The sequence below is a fragment of the Poecilia reticulata genome, linkage group LG4 (assembly GCF_000633615.1).
Source record: "Poecilia reticulata strain Guanapo linkage group LG4, Guppy_female_1.0+MT, whole genome shotgun sequence".
NCBI lineage: Eukaryota > Metazoa > Chordata > Actinopteri > Cyprinodontiformes > Poeciliidae > Poecilia > Poecilia reticulata.
The window spans coordinates 20,793,979-20,817,119 of NC_024334.1; the positions used below are offsets into that span (position 1 = coordinate 20,793,979).

General features: G+C 40.8%; 3 protein-coding genes and 2 long non-coding RNA genes across 9 annotated transcripts; 2 read left to right on the forward strand and 3 right to left on the reverse strand.

Moving 5' to 3' along the window:
* Nucleotides 1-3,931: 3,931 nt before the first annotated feature.
* LOC103463767 (dimethylaniline monooxygenase [N-oxide-forming] 5-like) lies at nt 3,932-10,975 on the reverse strand. 2 transcript variants are annotated; one of them, XM_008407347.2, is made up of 10 exons: nt 9,805-10,975; nt 9,243-9,383; nt 8,392-8,580; nt 8,131-8,296; nt 7,111-7,253; nt 6,549-6,745; nt 6,229-6,376; nt 5,940-6,147; nt 4,841-4,913; nt 3,932-4,759 (listed from the first exon to the last, which is right to left on the reverse strand). In XM_008407347.2, exons 2-10 carry the CDS (start codon nt 9,372-9,374, stop codon nt 4,345-4,347), a joined length of 1,671 nt encoding a protein of 556 aa, XP_008405569.1. In that variant the 5' UTR covers nt 9,375-9,383; nt 9,805-10,975; the 3' UTR covers nt 3,932-4,344. The 2 variants fall into 2 exon arrangements, with proteins under 2 accessions (XP_008405569.1, XP_008405570.1); XM_008407348.2 differs by lacking the exon at nt 9,805-10,975 and adding an exon at nt 9,560-9,755.
* Nucleotides 10,976-11,314: 339 nt separating this feature from the next.
* Nucleotides 11,315-17,169, reverse strand: LOC103463764 (dimethylaniline monooxygenase [N-oxide-forming] 5-like). 3 transcript variants are annotated; one of them, XM_008407342.1, is made up of 10 exons: nt 17,062-17,168; nt 15,327-15,505; nt 15,010-15,198; nt 14,755-14,920; nt 14,528-14,670; nt 14,243-14,439; nt 13,366-13,501; nt 12,884-13,103; nt 12,672-12,744; nt 11,315-12,569 (listed from the first exon to the last, which is right to left on the reverse strand). In XM_008407342.1, the coding sequence occupies exons 2-10, from the start codon at nt 15,456-15,458 to the stop codon at nt 12,179-12,181; spliced, it is 1,647 nt and encodes a 548-aa protein (XP_008405564.1). In that variant the 5' UTR covers nt 15,459-15,505; nt 17,062-17,168; the 3' UTR covers nt 11,315-12,178. The 3 variants fall into 3 exon arrangements, with proteins under 3 accessions (XP_008405564.1, XP_008405565.1, XP_008405566.1); XM_008407343.2 differs by lacking the exon at nt 17,062-17,168 and adding an exon at nt 15,857-15,946; XM_008407344.1 differs by lacking the exons at nt 11,315-12,569; nt 12,672-12,744 and having other exon boundaries at nt 12,902-13,045; nt 17,062-17,169.
* On the forward strand, nt 16,086-18,892 carry LOC103463765 (uncharacterized). Its single transcript, XR_533545.2, has 3 exons — nt 16,086-16,412; nt 18,244-18,707; nt 18,803-18,892. It is a non-coding gene; the product is annotated as an uncharacterized LOC103463765 (long non-coding RNA).
* LOC103463766 (dimethylaniline monooxygenase [N-oxide-forming] 5-like) lies at nt 18,701-22,735 on the reverse strand. Of its 2 annotated transcripts, XM_008407345.2 has the most exons (11): nt 22,708-22,735; nt 22,366-22,499; nt 21,714-21,902; nt 21,470-21,635; nt 21,253-21,395; nt 20,962-21,161; nt 20,229-20,462; nt 19,969-20,090; nt 19,293-19,365; nt 19,145-19,214; nt 18,701-19,066 (listed from the first exon to the last, which is right to left on the reverse strand). In XM_008407345.2, the coding sequence occupies exons 2-11, from the start codon at nt 22,495-22,497 to the stop codon at nt 18,728-18,730; spliced, it is 1,668 nt and encodes a 555-aa protein (XP_008405567.1). In that variant the 5' UTR covers nt 22,498-22,499; nt 22,708-22,735; the 3' UTR covers nt 18,701-18,727. The 2 variants fall into 2 exon arrangements, with proteins under 2 accessions (XP_008405567.1, XP_008405568.1); XM_008407346.1 differs by lacking the exon at nt 22,708-22,735 and having other exon boundaries at nt 22,293-22,378.
* On the forward strand, nt 19,161-20,062 carry LOC108166261 (uncharacterized). The gene is made up of 3 exons (XR_001776571.1): nt 19,161-19,236; nt 19,730-19,783; nt 19,987-20,062. It is a non-coding gene; the product is annotated as an uncharacterized LOC108166261 (long non-coding RNA).
* Nucleotides 22,736-23,141: the final 406 nt, after the last annotated feature.

Below are 23,141 nucleotides of genomic sequence, written 5' to 3' on the forward strand. Positions count from 1 at the left end.
ACGCCTTTTGCCAAGGATTTGAAAATATTGGCTTTAACATCATTAAATATCATTGAGTTGGAGGTCTCATTAACTTTAGTTTTTCATTTGGCTGAAGATGATAAAATCTGAGCAGAACCTTCAGATTTGATATCATTGATGGTTTTCATGCTATTTTTGCTACTCTTTAAGACAGTGGGTGCTTTAATAAATAATACCTTCCAATGAGGTCCACACCTGGACCTGATCAGGCCTCTTTTCAATTATTTTCCAATTTGTAAAAATCTTTCCATAAGAAAGACAGCAACAGGAGGTAACCTTTTCTCGAGCTTGTCATTTAAATCTCCGTAATTTACATAGTTTATCATCTAGTTTATAAGAATGCCCCATAATCTCTCTGCAGCTCTACCACATGTTCTAACAAGTGTTGCATTGCTACACGAAATAAAACAAAGTAAGGTCCAGCCCAGGACATCAAAAAGTCAAGACAACCTGTGGATAACTTTTTTGAATACTTGAAAATGTAAACCTGGCAACCCAAACTCCCAGGAGTCACGCGTGGACGAAATCTGTTTCCGGGGCGTACCGGCGAATCACGCGCGGCGCAATGTTTGAACTTTACAGATTTACTGAATCAGTGTTGATTCTTCTGTCCGTCTGTCTATCCAAGACTTGATCCAACTAAGTGTCTCTGATCTGAATGTCGCTCTAAGCGTCGAGTCAGTGTGAAACAAAGAGCAGATCTTACTTTATTCGACGGGAATTAAGGAATTTATTTGCTGCTACACATTTTCACATTTTGTAAATTAATGACACTTTATGTGGTGGACCAATACAAAATAGTGCATCATTTTCAAATTTCATTAATTGTTTTCAATTAATGTATTTTTTTATTTTTTTTGCGAATCAGAATCTTAAAAGCGTTTTGTGTATTCAAACATTTTCAAAAGCATTTTGCTGTTATTGCACCTGCTGTGTGTGTATATATATATATTGAAGTCATTCTCCAGATTTGCACATCTATCCTTATTTCTTTTTAGTCCATTCTTTCTTACAAAATACCTCAAACTAGATGGGGATAGTCTGTGAATTCTAAAAGGATTCTCAATTTTATTCAAGTCTGAACTTTGACTGGACCATTCTAAGACCTTTGACATTGACATACAATCCAATCAAATATCAATCAAATATTTAAATACATTGTATAAAAAAAAGACATATTTCCCAGTCTGCCAATAAATCAGATGACATCTTCTCTGTTTTATGATAATTACCAAAAATATTTTCTATTTTCAAAATATAAGAATAAGTGAAAGACAAGTTTGTTAAATATAGCTCAATCCTTGTCTCATCTGCCCATCAAAGAAGAAATCTAGTCTTGATTGTTTCTTTGTTTTTCTCACTCATTCTGAGAAACTGTCTTTCGTTTGAGGGCGACCGTTTGGATCAGATAGTTGATATTTTGGTTGTTTTGACAGAGCAATGGCTGCAAACTACTTGCAGTAGTTTAATGCAAGTAGCATAAATAATTTTGCATTAAAAAAATTATTTTCTGTATTTTGGAATAAGGCCTAATGATTTCAGGAAGATATTTGCTAATTATAAAAAAAAAAAATAAAAAAAAAAAAAAAAGACATCTCTGTTCCAGCAAGGCAGTTGAACTCCACCAAGTCTGGAAAAATCAGAGGCCTAAAAACACGACCTGAATTATGCCAGAATATTTACCCCACGACCTAAAGAATGACTAACACTGGGAGACTGCTACATTTCTCAAAAATGGAGGATCATTAAGGAAAATAATCTTTCTGACTGTTTCAAGAAAACTAACAATCAACACATCACCTGTACCAGGGAATTTGATGGAGGCATAACCACTGCTACATGCATCGTCTCCTTTCCCATAATTACTTATACCTGAGGAAAACAACAAAATTAACTTTTACTCTGTTCCATCCTGCATTGCAGTTGTTCCACATCTGAGTCGGTTCCCAGCGGGAACTTCCTCTCACATGCCGACAGTGTGACGCGGTGAACCACAACAACCCCTGACCTTTTCACACCGAACTCAGGCTGCAGTCTGCACTCACCGTTAGATGGCGCCATAAGCAAATGAACAACGCCTAAACCCGATGTCCACCGTGAAAACAGACTATCACACAATGCAGATCTGTACACGTTTCTATTATTCTTTTATATATGAACTCAACAGAGGTGTCAAATTCAAAGTTTAAATATTAGTTTCTCTTTAAATCTTTTACTGTTGCGGACTCTAAATACAAAAAAAAAGCAAGCAACTACAATATGCCAAGTCAGGATTTTTGAATATTGTCATCTGTTTCTGTTAATGTGTGTTCAGGAGATCCCTTGATAGAGCTGAAAGGATGTTTGTTGACCGTCCATAACCCAGCTACAGCCGACAGAGCCAGAGGCCCGATCAAAGGTCTCTTCAGTTTCAGCTAATCACAGAGCCTTCTCTGTCTGCTTCTTCCAACTCTTTCTCCAACTCCATTATATATTTTGTAGAATCAAGCGTTACTTTCCAGAATATCTGCGACAAAAATCAAAGCATTTTTTTTATATATATATATATATTTAAAATATTTCTGTCTCTTTAAGATATTGGTGTGCAACACTTTGAGGGGACGGACAAAGGAAAGTGTCTCTGTGTGAATGCAAAACAGTCTGAACCTTTAGCACTGTGTCAACGCTGTTTATGGATAACTTAATCGGAGCTTATCAATGTTTTAAAAGCTGATTTTCTTTTTTGTACCTTTGATAATAATTGTAGTACCATATCAGCATGACATTATACAAGGTTGTGTCTTTGTGTCACTGTGAGACAAATGCGCAAGAAAAATACGTCAACAATGATCATAAAAAGCTCGGCGTTGACCTACTTTTGGCTCCTTATCAAAGGCCTGCTGGCAATAAGTAAACAGTTGCCCAGTTGCTCCAGCCCCTCATCTCATTCAGAAAGTGTTTGGTTTATTTCACTGATGAAGTGGCTTTTGTAATAAAATAAAAAAAGAAGAAAAAAAGAGTGTGTACATTTTATTCCATTACAAGCTTATAAAAAGTGATATAAGTAAAGAATTTGTGGTTAAAAAACAACACTTTTTATCTTCTTTTCCTGAAATGTAACTTATTAAAGGGTTTGAGAAAAGTTGCCAGAAAGCTGTTAAAAGATGACTAGTTACATGGAAAGGTTTTGTGAAGCAAAGAACAAGGTCCTTTGGCTTTAAATACAAAATTGTTAAATGTTTTCAGCTCAGTTTGACTTCAGTCTGCCGTTAAATACATAAAAATCTATTTTTATGCATTTAGTTTATTAAATTAAGATTTTCTGTGTCAGACAAACACAAAGTGAGTTATATTATATATAAAAGTTGAAGGAAAATAATACTTGCTTTTCAAATTTTCTTTTACAAACAAAAGTCTGAAAAGTGTGGTGTGCATTTGCACATCTATAGATTTTCTCTATGTTTTCTCGTGCATTCTGAGTCAGTCCCTCACAGAAATCCTTTTTGCTGCTGTTGCAGCTGCAAGTATTTTTGTGCTGTCGGTATCCGTTTGAGGCTTTTAAAGATGGCAATTTAGTCTATTTATGTCCTAAAGCAGATTAAACAGTTTAAGGTCTGCACTTTCCTTGGGTCACTACTGTTCATTGAACCAAAACATCTTCTTTCATGTTTGCTCTGTTCACTACATGGTTTGTGGCATTTTCCCATCTTGGCAGGATGAATAATTAGTTGCACTAGATTGTATCCGAGTATCTGAATTATGAATGCATGCCTCACAATTGCCCTTCATTTCACAACTATTTACTATTTTGTGTTGGTCTACCACATAAAAATATAATGAAATGTATACTAAAGTTTGTGCTGTAATGTGACTAAAGGCTCAGGATGTATTTTGGTTTCTGTCTGTAAACTTGGAAGAAAGAAAGAAGAAAAAACTTTTACACAACCTTTATTAGATGCACTGCATACATGCTTTCAAGAGAGGGTTTCAGAGTGTAAGAATTAAAAATACACACTATATTTGGTCTTAAATGGATGCATGGAGGCATTTCAAAACTTAAAATGAGAACAAAGGCTGTAGGTGTTGCAACAGATTTATAAAATTATATAAACCAAGGACTACAGGAAGCTAACTATGCAGAAAGGCTCTATTTGGCCAAAGAGAGAATAAAGTATTGTCAAGTTTTAGTTTTAGCCATTTAAAAAGATCAGAAGTGAAACAGTATGCAGCAAAGTTTATGAGTTAAAACCGCAATTAAAGGCAAATGTAATCAGTCATGGCATGAGCTTCAACCCTGCAAGGACAAGCGGGTAGAGATAATTGATGAACGGATGGACATTAGCGTCATTGTGTGGGGAGGGAGGATTTCACTCTGTCCAGCAAGGCAGCAGGATCCTGCAGAAACGCAGGGAGGCTGCTCCGATTGTAGTAGGCGGCCAATCCCACCGCCGCCGCGGACAGAAGCAGAGGGAACTTCAGAGATCTCCGTCGCTCTGGGTCTTTGCACGGCCTGGTCTGCAAGGGCTGAGAGACTCTCTCCCACTGGGTAAGGATGGCCTTGCGGGCGCCGGCCCACTTTCCGGGTCCCCTGAGTCGATACTGGTAGGGGGTGCAGGGGCCGAACAGCACTTTCAGCCCCAGCCTGGGATCGGTCAGGAGCAGCCTGGAGACTCTGGGTCGGACTCCCACCAGGTTTGCAATCTCATCCATGTAGTCCATGTAGTCGACCTGGATGGTGTGTCTTTGACTGGTGACGTACCTGATAGCAAGGTTCGAGTTCAGCATGTGAACAGCATGACGCGCACAGAGGGTAATAAAATAAAGGTAAAATAACTTTTACCTTTTGGCCATGGCTTCCTGCTTGCACTGGATGTCTCTTTGCATGGTGGATAATGAGGGGAGCTTTATGCAACCTAAGCCAAAAAAAAAAAAAAAGATATTTTATTAAGACGTTGGAAAAGACACACGCGCAGTAAATATATTGGTAGCACATTTTTTGCAGATTTCTGACAACTCTGAACTGATTGCAGCTTTTTATGATTTATCTATAAGAACTATAACGTAAGAAGATGTAAAAACTGAATTTTAAATACGTTTTTCTCGCCTTCCTGCAATAAGCGGTTACAAAATAATTTTTGTTTGCTTGTCTTTAGCACTGTAAGTGCAGTTAAGAGCAGCAAGCATTACTAAAACCTCCCCAAATGTGTTCCAAAGAAAACATACATTTTTAATGTAACTTAGCATTGCCAAAAGCCTGTCAATATTTCTAAAATCCAGCATGATTCCTGACAGGAGGGAAGAAAATCAGGAAACATTTCTGTGCTCCGTTCAATCTCCCAGTTATTTGCTGAAAGTCTTGCTCTCGCTCTCCCCCTTGCGGCAAGAATTAACAACAGACTTGTCTCGTCATTGAAAGTACAACTTCCTACAGAGTTTGTACTTCAGCTTCTGAGCACCTCGCTGATGCAGAGAATAACAAATTAACAGTTTTCCTCCCTTAGTAACGACTTCTACAGTGAGAAGTCGTTACTAAGCCGTCCCTTCTGTGCGGGGATTTCACTCGCTCTTCCCCATTTAGCCTCTGTCAGATTTGTGTCCATTTGCAGCTCGTATGCCGTTCCTCCCTGTTTTACAGGTCCCGCGTTCACGCCCATATTCACGCACATATTGTGAGGAACACAACACCAATGGACACATCCAACTTGGCTAAAACCAAACTAGACATTAACTGGCTAGAGTGAGACGTGACAATGGAGGAGGGGTTAACGTTACTGTCAGTGCAATGGAGGAATGTTTACATTTTGGAAAAGATATCAGATTTTTCAGGTTTAGTTCAATTCTGTTTTCCAGCTGTTTTCTTAATTTATTTATACTAAAAACAAAGTTATTAAATCAAATAAAGGTAGTCAATATATATTTTTTTGTTTTGTTTTTTTTACCTTTGAAGACCCTTGTAGCCCATCGAGCCTGCATTTCACTGATGGGCATGACGGCTCCCAGTGGTTGCACCAGTCCAATGATGGCCAGCGTGGGGCGGTCCAGGTCAGGTGGAAACACAAACTTGTACAGAGATGCGTGGTTATCAGTCACTGGGACCACATTAGAGGCCAGAAAAGGAAAGGAAAACTTGTAACCTGTTGCAAACACCTTCAAGACACAAAGAGAGGTTGTCAATCCTTGTCCCAGTGCTGCCACTTTTTTTTTGCACAAAAAGACAATTAAACCCACCACAAGGTCAACATCGTCCACTACGCTTCCATCGTCAAACTCGACAGAGGAGCCATGAAATCTGCGGATATTGGGTTTTACTTGAACTGTTCCGGACAGGATGCGGTTGGGAAGGTCATCGTTGACGGTAGGATGTTGACTGAACAACCTGAGAAACAGGAGGCACAAAGGGGCTAAATTCACAACTTAGCTGCAGGAATCATAAGGATTTTATTGATAAGGCCTGAAGTAAGGCAAATTCAATGACAGTTGCATTGGTAAGGTTCAGTGTTTTTTTTTTTTTTTTGCATGTTGTAATAGAATCTGCAAACATCCAGTACCTGTGTTTGGGCTTTAGACTGTACAGAGCATGGTTCATTCTGCTGTTGAGTTGTTTCTCCACAATGGAAGATATATAGTCAGAGGGAAAGATGTGACGCAGAAGATACATCATTCTGTTATACAGTAAATCAAGCGGCATCCCATTGTCTCCAACTCTGTGCAGAATCCAGGCTCCCCTTCGAGTGCTCAGGTAAACCTGAAAGAACAAAAAGTTGCCACTTTTAGGAAATCTTCATGTAAATACCACTGAGAGTTTAAACCAAAAGGGAAAATATATTTGTTTTTCTTTTTTGCTTGTAAACCAAGCACAAACCCTCAATTTTTAGTGGAGAGTTTGTGCACAAAGATTTGTAAAAACAACTTCCATCACTTTCCTTTCACTTCATAAACTATTCAGTGTTGCTCTGCCATTTGAAATCCTAAGCAAATACACTGAATTTATGCTTGTGTCAAGACAAAATGTGAAAACATTCATGGATGTGACGGTCTTTAGTTGAAAGCTTCATAAAGTTCATCTCGGTTTAAAGACGCGAGTTGGGTCCGAGGTGATTTCAGTCCCACCTGCTTGGCGAATCTGCTCAGTTCGACTGCAATGTCTCCCCCGGAGTTTCCTATTCCGATCACCACCACCTTCTTGTTTCTCCACTGCTCTGGAGTCTTGTAGTCTCTGCTGTGGAAATACTCTCCCTTGAAAGTCTCGATGCCTGAGACAAAAACAGAAGATTTTTATTCGTCATTATGCTGCTAGAAAACAACAAAATTGCAGTGGTCTCCTCGGTGATATAGAAAAAATAATAATATATGTATATAAAGAAACTATGAAAAGGGGAAAAACTCAGGAGAATATAAAAGACAAATTAAAACAAGTTTGTACTGAGAGTTGAAATTGCACTTGTAGGCATTTTTACGCGAATGATAAAGTGTGAAAGCAACAATAGCAGCAAAGGCCTGAAGCAGAGAGAAAATAAAGAGTAGTGGACCCGCTGCAAACGTCTAGCAGTTTTAAGGTGCAGTGAATGGGTGTGATTGTGTCTGCAGGGGGCAAAGGTGAGACATAGGGGCTCGGGGGGTTAGATAAAAACTAGGTGTTTGCAGGTTGCAGACACTATAGTATTGCTCGGTGTTGTTGCTGATAATAAACCACTTTACTGTTCAGTAAAGAGTTCCCACAACATGATAAGCTAAGCTGTTTCAAAGGTTGCTAGGTTTTGCAGTTGTGCTCAACATACAACAGAAGGTGTTAGATAAAAACAAGGTTATTTATATGTTCACTGCCCTGAACAGAGTTATCCGTTTTGTTTGTTCCTTTTTAAACCTTTTGTTACAGAGCAGACACAAATTTCAACATGCTTTATCAGGATTTTTTTAAAGGGGCAGGGATGGGGTGAATACAAATGCACACCACAATTTTCAGATTTTCGCATCTGCAAAAAATAGAAAACCTATATCTCCTTTTTCATTTCTCATCACAAATATGCTCTAGTATTATGCTGGTGCGTCGCCTAAAAGTACATTCAAGTTTGTTGTCGCCACTACGAATGTGAAACAGTTTGAAAGGTGTAAACCTTTCCGAGGCGTTACCGGGGAAGTCATGGAGAGGCAGGTGAGGGTGGCAGTGATGTCCGATGCAGATCATCACAGCGTCAAAAATGTGCCTCTCCTTTTTGCCGTCCTTGTTCTCCGTTTCGACATCCCACTGTCCCGAACGGGAAAAATCGGACCTCCTCTTTATGTTCACGACTCGGGTCTGGGGGAAACAGAAAGACAGAGACAGTCGGCCACGGAGGTCGACCACCGCACGCGTCGGAGGCGGAAGACTAACGTTGGCAGTCGCGTCCTTACGTGTAAGCGGATGTGCTTGGTGAGCTGGAAGTGGTCCGCATACATCCGAAAGTAGTCCATGATGAGAGAGTTGTGCATGAAGTTCGGAAAGTGTGCAGGGATGGGGAAGTCACTGTAGCACATCATCTCCTTGGAGGTGTTGATGATGAGTGAATTGTAGATGCTGGCGCGGTCCGGCTCTGGATTCTCCTGCAGCGACAGACAGCTGGGGCTTAAACAAAGTCCACTGAGTTCTCCATGCTGTGAAAGTACAGCTGCATCTCCACTCCAAAAAGTTGAACTTTAAGCATATAGTTTTGATAATCTACATCATTCTGTCTTATTGCTAATGTAAGCCCAAATTTAAATTTTTCAGAAAATGTGAAAATGACATGGAAGCTCAAACTGTTCCACCCACCCACTTAGATTTTTTTTTGCCACTTCCCCTTTTCCTCCAGACGCTTGGGACATTGATTTCCAATTGAAATTTTACACATAATTGATCAGATTTTGCTTTACAATTTTGCAAGCAACTGGGAATATCACAAGGAATGCTCCTGCGGTTTTTCCTTCCACTGAACGTTCCAGCTATATGCTAGGACACGGCTCTCTGAACATACAGCTCACCAATTACCCTTCACGGGGCAGTTCTTGCAGATTTTTTTAGTCCTGTATCAAATTTTAATTCTCTAAAAAAAACTGAAATTTGGGGCTTCATTAACTATAAGAAAGAATAAATGACCCCTGGAATGGACACCGCTTTCTGTGTAATGAATCTGCTGTACTGAACTCACCCCGCCTCCACCACACAAAAAAATATTCGATAATCTGATTAACCGAGGCGACCCTCGCTTCAAAATGCGTGCACCCACCTTAAACCTCCAGAGACCTCCGATGTCATCGCTGCTCTCGAAGCAGACGGGCTCCAGCCCCTCGTCCAGGCAGCATTTCATGCAGGCCAGACCCGAACTCCCCGCTCCGACCACGGCCACGCGACGACTCATGCTTCAGCTCTGCGGAGCGGATCGTTGAGGAGAAAGAAATTCTTATTATTACAATTATTACCCTGCAGAACATCAACACGCATCCGTGCAGAGACGCGCGTCACGAAGCTGCATTTTAATTCTGCGTTATCTCATAGTTCAAGTTTAAAAAAAACAAAAATCTACAAAGCCGTACACACACACACCTCTCTCGCGTCAACACTTGATTAAACGACTCAAGAATCACCAACCAAATTAAAAACAACTTTTAAATTATTATTTTTTTTATATCTAGTCGAAAAGAGTGCAAAGCGTGACGCTCCTCCCTCCCTGAGATATTCAAAACAACAACAACTTTTGCTCCGAAGCTTCATTTTTGGCGCTTTCATTTCCAAGAAAACAACATGCATTCTCCTCTAAACGTGCCAAAAAGTGATCTTAAATGGCGTACCTTTTTGGTTCAATAGGAGGAAACCCGTTTCCTTGGTGTTTTATATAACTGCATGCAGTGGGTGGAGCGCAACCTGGAGCTTCGTCTGCAGACTGAACCTTTGCTTCTTCACAGAGACAGAGAGGAAAAGTAAACAGACTTCCTGGGCTGGGAAAAGCTTTAATACCCGCTACTTTAAACAATCATTAATCATGCTGCTGGCAACAACACCAACTGGAGCGATAGCTTACAGACATGACACAGAAGCTAAAAGACGAACGTTAAAAAGATGAGAGTTATTGATGAGGATATTTTGACTTAGTCGGGGTTTTTTTTTAATCATTTGCAGTTGGTGACATTTTAGACGCAATGCGCTCGGTTTTGAGGCTTTGCGTGTTTTAAAAATACTCCCACAACCTTGTTTGAGAACGTGCTGTACGAGAGGAAGCTTTTATCCACGCCCTTAATAAATTACAGCCTTTTGTCCTGTACAGCAATACAGGACAAAAGCCACATTTTTTATGGAAAAAGTTTCAAAATATGCTGTTTGATTTATTGGTCCTGTTTTACTGACTTGAAATAATGGTACATTCAACCAATCAAATTTTCTTCTTGACTACCAGCTTTAGATTAAAATATCACATACATGTTAAAGAGCTCACATTGTTTCATTTTGATATGTGTTTCAGATATTTAACTGCTAAAACTAAAAMTAAAAAACAACAAGCAAGAGTCCAAAACCTTCCGCTTTTAGCAAATAATTAAGTCATGAATTGTCTTGTGTATCTGTAGTTGATGATTAAAGCATCAACTTTACCTTTAGTCCAGAACTTTCTAATCATTCATTATTGTCTGACAATCACTCTCATACCCCAGTCTTAATGTTTGACCTTTGTGTTGTCCTGGATTAATTTTTATTTTTTTTAGCTAAAGAATAAGCACAGAATATTGTACTTTCTGTACAAAAAGGCCTTTATACAACTCCACATTTGGCCTGAAATCAACTCAAATACTCATTGAGCAATTGCTAAGCAAACAAGTATTCTTGTTGCAATGAAAATCTGAAATACGTTTGTTCAACTATAATTTCAACAGTATTCCGAGTCAATATTTTTGTAAGGTAAGGTAATTTGATTTATATAGCACATTTTCAGCAACAAGGCGATACAAAGTGCTTTACAGGAATTAAAAGGAAATACAAACAAAAATAACAAACCAAAGAAGAAGAAAAAAAATCTAATGTTGATCTAAAGTATGTAAACTATGTGCTAAGTATCCTCTGCTCTAATTCCATTTCTGGGTTGGAAGAACAGGAGTCTAAAAAGTAGCCTAATAATGTTGATCCAGAGTATATCAACTAGATAAACTAGAACAAAACAAAGCAAAAGTCACAACCTAAATATAGAAACACATAATTTTTTTAATGCCCTCATTTCTTTTCAGAATAGCTCCAGTCCTGTCAGATTGGAGATGGAGGGCACGTAGACATTAGTTCCCAATTCTCAGTTAGATTTAGGTCTCGGAATTTTACTTTTTTTCTTTCCTTATTTCTTTTTTTTGTTTCACATTTATCTAATAAATTGTTAGATTTGTTGAAATTGACTACCTTACACAAAACTGTCTTTACAAAAATATAACTAGTTAGCAAATTTATGGTGTTAAAAAAAAGTCAATTCACTCTTAAACTCAATCGCCAATGTTGCAGCATAACTGAATTGACAAACTCTTAATAATTACAATCCTGGTTCTTGGCAATGCTTCAATTATTTCAAGTATTGCACAGTAGACAATGCTTTAAAGACATTGCTGGTAAATCATGTGTGTGATAAAACACATAATTCATTTTTTAATCACCTCCAGGTGAACAATCAGTTCACTAAATCTAAATTAGCTGCACCACATAAAGTGTGACTACCTGTTCTAGAGGAAGTCTCCATTAAGGATTCCAATCAGGTCTTTATAATTATGCAGAAGTGCTTTAACTCAAGCAGCTCACGGTCTAGTGTGCAAAAATCTTTAAAAAATTTTTTTTTAAATCACCTTCCTACTCAGACTTAACTGTTAAATGCTTCACTTTCTCTCCAAAGCCTGAAGCTTGGTTATTTACTCATTATTTACTTAATTGTTTGACGGTGGCAAAGGAGCTCATTATTAGCTGCGTCTCCATTGTTAACCATAAAATTGAAATTTCAAAGATAAATTCTCTTAAATTGGCTTAATAGAAATGTTTATTTTTCGAGCTACACTATAATGGGGTGGGTTTGTGGTCGTATCCAAATAAATGTATTTTGCAAAACTGCTATGGAAACGCTTTTTCCCCTTGTTGCGTGATCGATTGTCGAACGTTACTATTGGCGAAACGTCGACGAAGACGTTGTACCACGCCGTATGTTGATCAAAGTTGGGGGGCTACGGAGGGAAGAAAAGGAAGGTGCCAATTGTAGATTAAGTAGCACAGCAGGGCAGCTCCTGCAATAAAAGCCAGGAGGATGCTCAGAATAGAAGAGGCCTCATTTCCTGGTTCTTCTGAAACCACTCTGGTTCTGAAAGGACGAGTTATCCGCTGCTTCTGCGTGAAGATGGCTTGACGGGCTCCGGCCCACTTCCCTGGCCCACTCAGGCGGTACTGGTACGAAGTGCGGGGACCCAAAACGACCTGCAGTGCCAGCGTGGGTTCTGTGAAAAGGAGCTGCAGTATGTTTGGCTTTGATCCCACCTGCTCAGCCAGAGAGTCCGTATAGGGTATGACGTCCACCTGCAGGGGGTTCCGCTCAGAGCACACAAACCTGACGGAGAGAGAGTCCAATTAGTTCATGTTTATTGCAATGATCAGTTTTAGCACCAACAATAAGTCTATATGAACAGCTGTGCGATTTAGCAGGAGTTACTTCTGGTTCATTGTTGCCGTTTCTGTCTCAATTTCCTTCACCATGATGTCTTCTGCTGGGAGGGATATTAAACCTGCAGGCAAAACATTGAAAGAAAGTGGAAAAAAAAACACTTTCCAGGGGTGCAACATTTACGTTCCAGAGATACCTATAACTTTTTTCTTAAACCCAGTGGTTACAAAACTTGCAGGAAATTTAAATCACGTGTCTACCTTTAAACACTCTTGTAGCCCAGCGGGCCTGCATCTCCGCCATGCTGTTGATGGCACCTAAGCCGTGGATGAAGCCCACCACCGCTAGAGTTGGGTGGGCAAGCGTGGGTGGGATCACGTGCTTGTAGAGACGCAGCCTGTAGTCAGATTTAGCCTGAAGATCTGGGGGCAGGAAAGGGAAGCTGTAGTTGTACCCTGTGGCAAACACCACAGCATCCACCTGGAATACACGCAATATAAACCTGTCACAACGCAGTAACGCGCGCCGCTAGTAAAACTGTATTAAAACCGTCTTTGCCTTTCAGAATCCGGATATTTTTAAAGTTTCCGATAATGTTCTGTGAAAGCGAGACTCTATTGGTTTCCGCAGCTTCCTGTCTGCGCTGCCTGGAGACTTAAGACGTCCACAGTGCAGAATACAAATGATGTTTGTAATCCTGGCCGACATTAAATATATGCAGGGTTTTTAAACACATATCTACCTTGTCTATGACGCTCCCATCAGTAAAGACCACGCTGGTCTCCCTGAACTCCTTCACGTTGGGCTTCACCTGGATACGGCCGGAGATGATCCGACCTGGAAGGTCATCGTTTATGACAGGAATCTGTGCCCAAAAGCTGGAGAAGAAACGTTAAAAGTTTGGAGGAATTTATGGATCCCATTTGACACAAAGCAAAGTATGTATGCAATCTTTACACAACCATAAAAAGTCCCCAGCTCTGAACCTTCAGAGCCACATTAAGACAGTTACAAAGTTGGCCTTCTGTCACCTGAAGAACATATCCCGGATTAGAAGACGAATATGTCACAGCACAATCTAGAGAAATTCGTCCATGCGTTTATGTTTAGTCGCATCGATTACTGCAACAGCATCTTCACAGATCTGCCTAACAAATCAATCAAACAGCTGCAGCTGATCCAGAATGCTGCTGCTCACGTTCTCACTAAAACCAGGACGATAGAGCACATCACTCCAGTTTTAAAGTCCGTACACTGGCCAGGTCTTCTGGTTCTGCTCTGCATCAGAACCAGAACCAATTGATTCTACATTGCATGACTACATTGCACTTTGAAATGCCTTGTTACTGAAATGTGCTATACAAAGGAAATTTGATTGATTGGAATCTTGAAGCAAAATTTTGATTATGTTAAACATAATTGGATGCTTCTCGCAAGGTAATGATCTGTCCTGCAGCGCCACCACCAGGTCAAATATTTCTGTAATTCAGTACAACATGCAGGGAGAAACTAATGCGTAAAAAACTCAGTCCCAAGATTGAGAAAAGAAGGAACTCCTCATAAATCATCCATGCCACTTTTTTTTTTTTTTTGCAGTGACTTATAATGTTTTATAATACTTGTGTTTTGGTTTGAGGCCGTATAACTTGTGGTCAAAGAATTCATTCAGCTTCCTCTCCAACATCCAGTTGCTCCACGTGGGAAACAGCGAAGCCAGAGTCACAACCAGGCGACTATTCCAAGCTGCGTCAAACGGGAGGCCGCCTGGTCCAACACGACCGACAACCCATGCTCCGCTCCTGGTGCTCAGGTACACCTGCACGTCAGAGCAGCACTCAGTGGGAGGGTTTGATTTTTTTTTTTCCCTTTGTGAGACTTTTCATAAATACACGTGTATGCTTTACCCGCTCAGCAACTCGACTGATATCCACAGCAATGTCACAGCCACAGTTTCCAAATCCAATCACCACCACCCTCTTCCCCTCCAGACCCTTGGCGTTGCGGTATTCCCAGCTGTGGAAATACCTCCCCTTGAAACTCTCAATACCTGAGATTAAATGAAGAAAAAAAGAAAAGAAGTGCGCCCCAAACATTAAAAGCTGAATTAACAGCAGCTGACGACGGGTTTTACCTGAAAAGTGGCTGAGCGGCAGATGTGGCTGCGTGTAATGTCCGGTACAAACCATAACGGCGTCAAAAACATGCGTCTGCCTCCGACCGTCTGCCGTCTCTGTCTCCACGTCCCACTGTCCTGTCACATCGAAGTCCGGCCTCCGCCTCAAGCCGACCACCTTTGTCTGAGATAAACATTTTAGGTCAATCTGATGAAAATCACCCTGCTTGTGCAGTAGATACTTTGATTTCTGCAAACCTTTGGCTCACAGACCTGCAGATGTATGTGTTGCAGCAGGTTGAAGGTCTGAGCGTACAGACGGAGGTAGAGCAAGACCTCGGTGTGGTGCATGTTGTTGGGGAGTTCTGCAGGAGGAGGGAAGTCGCTGAAAGCCATCATCTCTTTGGAGCTGTTGATAATCACACACTGGTAGATGTTTGTTCGCCCAGGTACCAGCTTCTCCTGAGGAGAGGAAAAAACACTTTTCTTGTCAGCTTTACAGCATATGAGAACTATAACGATAGTAGTAATAAAAAACAAATGGTGACGTTAAGATGATTTCTGGTTGATTATTAATTATCGGGCCTCACTTTATATCTCCACAGCCCCCCAATGTCGTCGCTGCTTTCAAAGCACGTTGGCTCCAGGCCTTCATCCAAACAGGCTTTAATGCTGCTCAGACCACAGGGGCCGGCGCCGATCACTGCCACCTTCTGGACCATGACGGAAGAAGCGATGCAGCAGAGGAAGCCTTGACCCGCAGATTAAACTGCAGGAGAAGCAAGACAGGAGGAGAAAAAAAAAGTCAGGGAACATGGTCTGATTTCTAATCAGAATTATAGTGTGTGCACCTCTAATTTGTCTGTGCAGAAGGTTCAGTTGCTTTAAAGACTTGGCTGGGCCTGTTTTGTCATTAAAGACCATAAAGCAGTGTCGGAAGGAAGATTTGGATCAAATAAATACATTTTAAAATATTGAGACGTGTGAAAATGTCATCTAGTGTACCTAACACTTTCTCACATTCAGCTTTTGAGTTTGACAACAAGAGATTAATACTCCTGCCCTTAAATTAATGTAGTCACAAAAGCGAGCGTCGCTCCTTCACCCTGACGTTCCTTACCTGGGAGGAGGGGGCGCCGATCTATGTTTTCGCATCCACCTGAATAATGTGTAGTTGCGCCACTGCCCTGGGTGGTTGACTTTATCAGAAACCGCCACTGCACGGGACGTTTTAGTTCTGCCATTTCCAATGACAAAATTTTGGATTAGAAAATGACACTATATAAATAAAATCAAGTGTTTAATATCCAACAGGTTTTTCTTCGTTTTCTTTGGTTGCCTGCTGCTTCCTTCCCCGTCCACCAGGTGTCACCGGTTGACTGAGCCCCTGGAGAGATGCGGTGTCGACCCCGTAGACACACCTGTGTCTAATCAGGAGCTGGCTGCTGTGGCGTGTTTATGGAGCGGCTGGCCAACACTTCAGTTGCTGAGTGTTTGCATACTATAGTAAACGTTTCTCCTCGTCGGCCTAGAACTAACCTCTGAGCATTTCTTTGTTGTGCTACTTCCTCTGAGTAACTCCTCATTATGTTCTCTTAGTCAAGTGTTCCCCGTTGTCTGCCAAGATCTCCAGCGGACGCTGTTGCCTCCTGGATCTCACCTTCACGACACCATAGGTATTACCGATCAGTCGCCAAGCTCCGTGCACTCACCCCTCCCGGTCCTACCCCAGCGGAATTTCTTCGAGACGCCACAGGTTGTTCCTGTAGGTTGCCTTAGCCCTGGGCTTAAGATCAGTGGCGCAACTACACATTATTCAGGAGGATGCGAGAACATAGATAAACAAACTGTTGAGCTTAAAGTGGCTTTAAGTTCCAACCAGGGTCCTCCACTTGGTAAACGTGGCTTCATTGAACTGTCAATTTTCTCCTTGCACAATAAAATCACCGTTCCACCGAAGCAACACACGGTCTGTCAAAAATTATACAATAGTCATATTTCTAGAGGAACGTAGTGAACTAATTTCAAACTCCTGCATAAAACCATTGACAAACACTGAAAGTCTTAGCTTTACAAACTAAAAACCACAGCGAAAAGTGCTGACTGACCTCCTCCCAAATCCCCCAAAACAGATGTAACAGTTTAAGATAATTATATTAAAGAAACTCTTGATAAAGCTGCACTTTGAAGAGTAATTTTATATAGCAACCATCTTAATCCCTTTAATCTTGGACTCAGAATATCCCTTCTCTTAGTATGACTTCAGTTTTCAATAAAAAAAAAAATCAAACAAGCTAAATGTTTAGCAGAGTTGACCAACCTTACCTTTTCTCTCCTGGGAGAAAGTAGTTTAGAGAAGCTGCATGTCCTCTTATTTAATCACTTGGTCATGTTTCGGCTTGCAGAAATGCAGACAGGGCTGCCTGAAGATCAGATATGATTTCATCAAAAACGGATCAACAGTGTTTGGTCAGAGGGAGGGGAGGGTAGAGATCTGCAACTTTCATAATCCAAAGAGCGTTTCCTGATTAGATCTGCCTGTCTTACAGAATTAAATTACAGCTTCAAAATAATTGCTATTTAAAAATCTGCCTTATATTAGCTGGAAAACTATAAAATTGCCGGCATATTAAATTCTGGTTACGACAGGATGGATTACTGGGAAAGGGAGACGGGCAGCTCTAACCCTTGTCAGGAGCATTTAGCAGGTGCTTTTTGCAGCAGTGTTTCCCAAACCTGCCCTGAATGTTTTATTAGGTGATTTAAGACATCTGATTGAGACGACTGCAGTTCAGCGAACACTTGTTAATCAGCCATGCATTGAACTCGTGCTTTAAAGAGGATAACATCTACAATAAGCAGCGTGCTTTGAGGATCAGGGTTAAGAACCGTCGTTTTAGAGATGCTCGTACTGTCAAATGGTTCGTTCACAATAACCTGGTCTGAGCTTTGTGATGTAAACATTCAGAGATTCCCGCCCCCGTACTTGTATCCGTTAGTCTTCCACAGTTTGAGTTTCTGTACATTCCCAGGATCAACCTCTAGTGTCTTCTGTCAGAGTCAGGCGGCAGCCGACCCCAAAAGTGTGTTAGTTTACACTCGTCCCCAGAAACCTCAGCCTTATTGAGCTGGGGTGTCAAACTCATTTTCGACCACGTTCAAAAACCAGAATGCTCTTAAAGGGCCGGTTATGCCAGAATGTATTGATAAAACCCAATAAATAGTTAAAATATCAATAAAAAGCTGTTCTTCCCGGATTTTTTCTTTTTCAGTCAAAATTGCAGATTTTGTGGTGCCAATTTAGAAATGTTTGTAAGGAATTATATTTGTGCAAATGTATGACGTTAAATGTGACTTATTACTATCCATATCAATTACACTATAACATGACATCAGGTGAGGCTTCAGTAACTTAGACTAAATGTTTTCGACCAATTTTGAGAAGATTTGCAGTAAAATTTGAAAAAAAAAATGTGGAGATTTCTTGATTTTGTGTGAATTTTGCAGATTTGTTAAACACTGGGAGAAGTTATTGATGTCATTTGGAGTCTAAAGAACCACATAAGATAAGTATTACCAGGCCTTTAACTTGACATTTAAATTTCATTTGCATCAATACTGTAACAATGTTGCTATCTGGGCTTTCCAGTTGTGATGCTGCACATTGTCAAATCATTTACAGTCATTCTCTGCTAGAAATTATGCATGCTACGAAAAGGCAATATTGGATAATTAATAACTTAAAATGTTCATACACAAATTTAAGACAAATATGTATCACTTTACAAGGGTGTGATTTTTTTTTGTCAGTTATTATCTTGATTATCTTAGTTTGACATTTGTATGTTCTCGATAAAGAAACATAAAAGACAAACCCATGTCCAGATTATCTCTTATTCCCTGTGACGTCTCTTTGATGCAGCTGACTCTACATTAGCTCTTCTAAGTGGCGATTATTTCAAGTCTTTGAGGTTAGTCAGTGAACCATAAATCACAGAAAACCTTTACTCCTGCTCAACGTCTGGGTGGCACGTTGAACTAATGGGACAATCTTATGTGACAAAAGCAAAGCCATGACCATGGTTCCTGCACACGCCGTTAACCAAGGAGAACACAGGAAAGACCTCCGGACCTCTGGCTCTGGTACCGCTCTGCTTCTGAAAGGCTCAGCAACCCGCTCCCACTGCGTGAGAACGGCTTGTCTGGCTCCTGCCCACTGACCAGGTCCAGCGAGGCGATACTGGTAAGGAGTGCAGGGACCGAAGAAGATCTTCGCCCAGAGGACTGGGTCTGTTAGGAGCAGTCTCCAGAGATGTGGTTTAACACCAATCTGTGAGGAAAAGCTTATCAGTATTCGGTTGTCTGTGTCTTAGATGCTGGGAACTACAAAGTGTTAGGAGCTGCTCACCTCCTTGGCCATGAAATCCAAGTACTGGATGAAATCAACTTGGAGGACGGCTTGTTGTGGGTTAGGGAAGCTTAAAAAACACAAGAAGGAATGTAAGCGAACTTATTTTGGCGTAAAAATCAACTTTGAGTGTGAGAATGACAGCTACCTGTGCATGTTTCGCCTCCTATCAGCTTCAATGACTTCAACCATTTTCTGCATCGATGGGAGACGAGTCAAACCTGAAACGTTAAACATGTCATCTTCTTCATCCCCATATTAATTAACATTGTTTTGCAGTGATATTCAGAACTCTTGATCTTTTTTAGATATCTTCTAAAAACCACAAATTTAGATCAATAATATAATAAATGTTTTGAACTCATTACAAATTAGCTCAACCTAAGAATGGAAAACATTTGGGGACACAAAAAGTGCTGCCAGGATTTTTCAATTGCATTCAGTTCTGGGCTTTGACTAAACCATTCTAACATGACCGGAATTTGATCGAAGCCCTTCGTTGCAGCTGTGGCTGTATCTGAGGTCGCTGATGTGTTGAAAGGTGAACCTTTGCCCTAGTCTCTAATCATTTGCACTTTCCGACAGGTTGACTGTGGAAGGAAGACGGAGGGAGAATCCCCACATGCATGTGGAAGAAATGTATGACACACTTTCAGATTTTTATTTTTTTAAATTCTGAAAAACAACTTCACAATTAGGAATTACCTTTTGTGGGTCTGTCACACATAATTATTTTAAAATACGTTGAAGTTTGTGAGGCTAACATGTCAAAAGGGCAACGAATACTTTAGTAAGTCACTGTTTTTGTACATATTGTGTCTTACCTGAAAACACCTTAACAGCCCAGCGGACCTGCATCTCTACAATTGGCATGATTGGTCCCCTTACTTGGAAAAGACCCATGACGGCCAGCGTGGGTTGTTGCAGAGATGGAGGAAACACTCTTCTGAATTATGAAAAAAAAAAGGAAATAAGTAATCTTTCATAATATAAAGCACACGCTTTACGTCATGTTCTGTGACGCATCTCGTCTGTGCCCCTTAAACACTGAACTTTTCCCGTTAATTGTTCTGCTTTGACTTACTTGTACAGTGTCAGCTCACGGTGTGGCCCTTCAGACAGAGCAGAGGGCAAGAACGGGAAGATTCCTTTATATCCTGTGCAAAAGACCACGGCGTCAATGTTGTCTTCAACTGTCCCGTCTTCGAATGTAACTCCTGAGTCCTTGAAAGCTCGTATGTTGGGCTTCATGACAAGAGCGCCCTGAAGAATTCGACCAGGAAGATCATCGTTGACCAGAGGCCGTTTGTCCAAAAATCTGTTAAATAAATTGCAAAAGAGATGTTTATTGACAATTATTTGCAGGCCGCTGTGCAATAGCGCCTCTAAATTTTTATTTTGTCGTTTCTGTATTTTCTATATATTTTTGGGTTTTTCCTTCCCCCCGCCCCAGATTTCATGTCTGGTGCTTGACCTTGCTTTATGTTGTGTATTACTGTAAGGTTTTTACTTTTTCCTTGATGTTTTTTTGTTTTTCAGCTGAACTTATACGCCATATTGTGAGGTACATTTGAGATGCCCTTTCACCTATTGACCGGAAAATCTGGTGCAGCTCCCACATTGCCCAACAGTCTGGTTCTGAATGATCGCTTGATTGACCTTGTCGATTGGAGCGTTAGTGCCAGAGTGGTCCTCAGGGAGTTCCAGTTGGTATAAAAGGTTTTGCTGCGTGCTTTGCTAATTTGTCTGCGTTGAATTCAGCTCGTGTTGCTTTTGAGTAACAGTCAAAACTAGTGGGTGGAGTCAAACTGTGATACCTGTGTCTGGGCTTCAGACCGTAGAGTTCATGGTCACATTTCTGGTTCAGTGCTCTCTCTCCTGCCCAGTTGATTAACGTCGTGGGGAGCAGCTGCAGCAGCAGGATGTTGAACCTGGTGATCAATGACATATCCACAGGCAGGCCGCCATGGGCCATTCTGCTAATCACCCAGAACCCGTCCCGAACGCTGAGAAACGTCTGAGGAGGGTGGAGAATGTTAGATGTCGTCGTCGTCTCTCTTAGCTTCTCCAACAACGTGGCAGTTCTCCTGCGTCTGTCCTGTTCTCACCTTTTCTGCGGATCTGCTAATCTCTACCGCAACATCCCCTCCGGAGTTCCCAAAGCCAACGACCACCACCCTTTTACCCCTGAAGGAATCTGCGTCTTTATATTCCCAGCTGTGAAGAAGCCTGCCAAGGAATGTTTCGTGTCCTGTAGAGAAAACGTAACAGCTCAAAGGCAAAGGCTTTTATGATAGAGTGAATTTACTGAAGTAATCTTAATACCTTGAAAATCAGACAGGGGTAAGACCGGATGGGTGTAATGTCCTGAACACACCAGGACCGCATCAAAGATGTGTATTTCTTCCTCATTGTTTTTGTCTGCGGTCACTACATCCCACTGACCAGACACTGAGAAGTCTGGCCTTTGTGTAACGCTCCTCACAGTGGTCTGAAGTGTGTGCAGAAACGCAAGCATTAACATAGAGATCAACTACCTTTTCAAAGACAACAACGGAAGGGGACGGACCTGAAAGCGAATGTGTTGGAGCAGGTGGAAACGCTCAGCGTAGAGCCTGAAGTACTGCAGCAGCAGGGAGTTGTGCATGTAGTTGGGATAATCATCAGGCATGGGGAAATCGCTGAAGCACATCAGCTCTTTGGAGGTGTTCACCACCAGAGAGCGGTAGATGCTGGATCGATCTGGTTCTGGAGACTCCTGCAGGCGCAGAAAAAAAAGAAGAAAAAAAAAGACGGGAGCTGTTAAAGAAAACCATTACTGTGCATTACACGCTTACAAACACAAAAGACTTCATGATTCTGAAGTGGAAGAAAAAAGTGACACATTGAGTTCAATGTTTTTGTTTTTGTAAATAAGAGGGTTGCATTCCTATTTAACTCCCTTTAAAGTGAACCGTTTAGATCAAACTCAGTGCGGCTGACTGCTTTCAGAATCAATTTAACCAAACATTCGTGTGAAAGAAGGCCCTCTGGTAAGACAGAGCAAAAATCAAATCAAAAACTAAAACTACACATCAACCTAAACCCAATTCTCTAAACTAACTAAAAGAAAAATAAATAAATGCCTGACTTGAAAATTTATGCTTACCAAACAGCCTTAGGTTTTTCTTGAGTAGCAGCTTGACAAACAAGTTCTAACAAAATTACTCCACCTGTCCCACCTTAAATTTCCACAGGCCACCAATGTCATCACTACTTTCAAAGCAGACAGGGTCCAAGCCCTCCTCCAGGCAGACTTTGACACAGGCCAGACCCGAACTGCCTGCACCGACTACTGCCACACGGCGAACCATCGCTGAGGGGAAACAGGATTGTCAGAGGTTTCATCTTGCAAAGCAACGTTTCAGTTTTGCACAACGAAACCATCTTCACGCAATCACTCTTTTCTGTTTCAATGCAGTGATTCTTGAAAATAGGGACAAAACAGGTCCTATGGAGAAAGCACAAAATTTGAATAAAATATACACAAAATATAAATTTTTCAAATATCTGACTAAACTAACCTGGGTCATGTGAGCACAACAATATATATTTTCCTGGTGTTTGCTGAATATCTTTCTAATTTTAAACATTGTAGTCGGTGGATGATGCCTGTAAAAACCCTTGTCCAGGAGCAGAACTCAATATAATAGTTTAAAACAAATAAAGAAATACTGAAATTATATATTATGACAATTAATTATAAATAATTATAAAAGTATCAATAAATTGTATTAAAATAATTTTTATATATTTTCCAACTACATTGAAATTTGTCCCTAGTTTTTGCCAACACCGTCAAAGAAAAAGAATGTAAAAAAATCAGGCATTATTGGGGGGCACCAGAACTTCTGAGGACCCCATGATCTCTTTCTTGAGAAGGTCCTCGCTGCAGCATGCAGAAAGGGGCGGGGACGGACCACTGTCAGCCTCATACCTTATATGGAAATGGGACCAT